At 34.4% G+C, this 3,803-nt stretch overlaps 1 protein-coding gene across 1 annotated transcript in view; it reads left to right on the top strand.

Moving 5' to 3' along the window:
• The first annotated feature begins 443 nt into the window (after nt 1-443).
• The window catches only part of RAD21L1 (RAD21 cohesin complex component like 1), a 27,367-nt gene continuing 24,007 nt past the window's right edge, over nt 444-3,803 (top strand). Inside the window, exons 1-2 of the mRNA XM_006756716.2 lie at nt 444-655; nt 2,487-2,616. Of these exons, the coding sequence (XP_006756779.1) occupies nt 512-655; nt 2,487-2,616 (274 nt within the window). The 5' untranslated portion in view covers nt 444-511. The remainder of the gene's footprint in view (nt 656-2,486; nt 2,617-3,803) is intronic.

Below are 3,803 nucleotides of genomic sequence, written 5' to 3'. Positions count from 1 at the left end.
GAATATAAAGGATATAAAGCAATAATCCCACTTGTCTCAAGTTCCTGTGTCTTACAAAAGAGGTGGCCTGTGTTCTCTTTTCCTAGTTTGGCCCGCCTTTTCCAATTCATTGTTTTTTCCCCCTGTTCCCATATCTTTTTTTTTTTTCAGGCTCCCTCCTCTACTTATTTGACCATATGAATAAGAGAACGCTTTATAGGATAAAATAATTAAAATGCAAACAGGGATCAGTGGTCAGGATACCTTTAAACCAGGGGTGGTTCACAATCTAATAGAGCTCTGTCATTCGTTTATTATTTTGTATTTTAAATAAGGGTTTCTTCTTTACGAAAAAATAACTTGAATTGAGTAACACATCGAACTAGAAGGTAATCTGGGCATTATTTTATAGAACGAAGGAAAAGTGTTTTTGCTTGCTGTCAATTAGTATGAAAAGCTTTTGTGATCAAATTTTAAATAGCTTTTAATGTTCTCTCTTGTTCACTAAACGCAATTAAGGAACACAGGCAGCATGTTCTACACACATGTGCTTATGAGTAAGCGGGGGCCATTGGCCAAAATCTGGCTTGCCGCTCACTGGGAGAAGAAAGTCACAAAGGCCCATGTATCTGAATGTAATCTAGAGATAATCATTGAGAAAATTATTTCACCTAAGGTATGTTATTGTTTAAATATAGCGTGTATTTGCCATGACTTACAGAGAGGAAAGGAATTAAAATACATTATATCATGAAACATATTTCCCAGGATGTTTTATTTCTCAAATGGTATCTCTTTTAGTTCCTTATAGCACAGCAGTTCTCAACCTGTGGGTCGCGACCCCTTTGGGGGTCGAATGACCCTTTCACAGGGGTCGCCTAAGATCATTGGAAAACTCATATATAATTACATATTGTTTTTGTGATTAATCACTATGCTTTAATTATGTTCAATTTGTAACAATGAAAATACATCCTGCATATCAGATATGTACATTACGATTCGTAACAGTAGCAAAATTACAGTTATGAAGTAGCAACGAAAATAATTTTATGGTTGGAGGTCACCACAACATGAGGAACTGTATTAAAGGGTCCAGCATTAGGAAGGTTGAGAACAACTGCTGTAACATTTATCATCTATACATATAGATGATAAATATATCATATATATCATATATGATATATATATATATATATGTTAGAAGTCTGGTGCACGAATTCATGCATGGGTGGGGTCCCTCAGCCTGGCCGGTGATAGAGACCTATCAAGGAGCCAGGGACCATGGAGTGAGGGACCATGGGCGGCTGGCCTGCTGGCCCCCCTGATCAGGGCCTGGGGGTTGGTGCTGTGGGAGGTTGGCTGTTGGAGTGCACTGACACCAGGGGGCAGCTCCTGCACTGAGCGTCTTCCCCTGGTTGTCAGTGCACATCATGACGACTGGTCAATGGGTCATTCTGGCCGTCTGGTCATTCGGTAGTAATGGTTGCTTGAGCTTTTATATATATAGATGAACTGTGTTATGTTTATCATAAATAGATTGGACTCTGGAGGATAACGGCCATGTCTTATACATATTTTGCAATCGTTTCTCATCCTCTATCAGATTACTATGTACATAGTAGTATCAAATAAGTATTCCTTTTAAAAAATGAGTGAATAAATAAGGAGAGTAGAACAAAAAAGGATTGAATATAAATGAAAATATCTATGAAGACACTTCATAAACAATAAAGTATTATGTTCATTATAAAAACCATAACAAACTATTAGAATTTACACTAAGATAGTATTTTAATATTTTATAGGTTAAGTTTCTGCTTGAGAGGACAAATTATAATTTAAAAAAACCAACCATGTATAAAGCAGTGGGTTAGGCTTTATGTTCATTAGTTTTTTAAATCTTCATAACAATCCTATGCAATGCACTTCTTTTTGCTTCAGTGAAGTGTGGTAGTTAAGAGTGTGGACTTCTGAGTTGGTCAAATTTAAATTTAATTCCTGTTCCATCACTTAATAGTTGTGTTACTTTGGGCATACTACTTAACATCTCTGAGTCTCAGTTTTTTCTTCTGTAAAAAGAGGCTGTTGTCTAAATTAACTTAATGAATGAATCAAAAGCTCTCAGGACAATGCCTGGCACAGAAGACATATATAATAAATTGTAGCTATTGTTAATAAATTGAAGTTCAGGAAGGTTAAATGACTCAGCGTTAGCAGTTGAGCCAAGGCTTGAACCCAAATCTGCCTGACTGCAGACTTTGTATTCTTCCCATGAAGCCCATAATAGCATACTTCACTTAAATGCCACATTAGATTATCTTCATAGAAGAAAAAAAATGTTAACTATTTTACTAGGTGAGGGAGAAGTTAAGCAATTCACTTTAAATAAGAATACAAAATGTCTGATTTTAAAGAGAAGAAATTCTTATGATTTTATAATTGTCACAGAACAGAGTTTGTGAATCTAATTTTTAATATTCCAATACTTTAAAAATTCTTGAAAGGTGAAAATTGCACTTCGGACTTCAGGACATCTTCTCTTGGGAGTTGTTCGGATCTATAATAGGAAGGCAAAATATCTTTTGGCAGATTGCAGCGAAGCATTGCTTAAAATGAAGATGACATTTCGCCCAGGTATATGTCTTGGTTCCCTTTTGCATTATTTCAGGTGGGCTCTTTTAATTGGCAGAACTCCATAAATCCAGGTTGAGTATAGTGAAAGTAATCTTTTTTTTTGACCGAACTAAGTTTCCATGGTTAAGTACAAATTATATTCTTTCCTTCATTCTTTACCTGTGTTTGTAGGAAAAGGTTATGCTTTCAAGTGGAATGTTTCTGCATGTTTATGTAAGAAATATACATAAAGCTACCACACTTGTGCAACACACTCTGATATTCAGTTTTAAATGTGTTACTTTGTTTGCCATATCTGTTTTTGCCTTTTGAGATAAATTAGAAATAGTGTAATTGACAAAACCTAGATATCAATAATTGTCATTGTTTTCAGAATTCTCAAGACCCCTTAAATAGCATGCTATTAATAAAATATTTTTTAAATCTCTAGATATCCCAAAGTGCTAGAGATTTACATGTAATATAAATATAATGCCTTTAATTTAATTTTAAGAAATCATTTTCCATCTTGTATTATGGTTATTTAGTTACAGGCTTTGCCTCTCACACTGGTCTGTAAGCTTCTTGAAGGCATTATCTTTGTCATTTATTTTCTGAATTTCTAATAGTACTTTTCTCAGTTCCTTGTACATACTACTCCCTCAATGAGTATTTGTTGAATCAGGATTGACAAGGTTTTTTCTTTATTTAAAATATTTGTATAATCTCTATGTAGATTTAAAATTATATTAAATATGGTTCATTTGTTCATTATTTCATTTATTCCACAAATGTTCATTGCCCCCATACTTTATGTGAAACACTATGCTAGGCTCTGGGATACACGGACAAATAGGTCCCTTTTGGTTTGGTGAGGAAATCAGATAATGAAACAGTTATTTAAATTTATTACAATAATTGTAATTGTGATTATTGTGATTAATTACAATTATTGTAAATTGTGAAGGACTATAAAAAGATTACTGCAACAGAAAATAACAGCACATCTTATTTTAGTTAGGTTAGTCAGGAAAAAACTTTCCGAGAGAATAGAATTTAAGCTCAAACTTGAAGAATGAGAAATACCCAGTCATCTAAAAAGTCCCTGAGGGAATAGCATTCTGGGCAGAGGGAACTGTAAGGGCAAAGGCCTTGAGGTGAAAAAGTGCTTAACTTGTTCAGGGAACAAAAAGACCAGTGGTTGGAGT

This window comes from Myotis davidii, unplaced genomic scaffold, assembly GCF_000327345.1.
Source record: "Myotis davidii unplaced genomic scaffold, ASM32734v1 scaffold354, whole genome shotgun sequence".
Classification (NCBI taxonomy): Eukaryota; Metazoa; Chordata; class Mammalia; order Chiroptera; family Vespertilionidae; genus Myotis; species Myotis davidii.
This window is presented reverse-complemented; position numbering and strand designations above follow the sequence as displayed.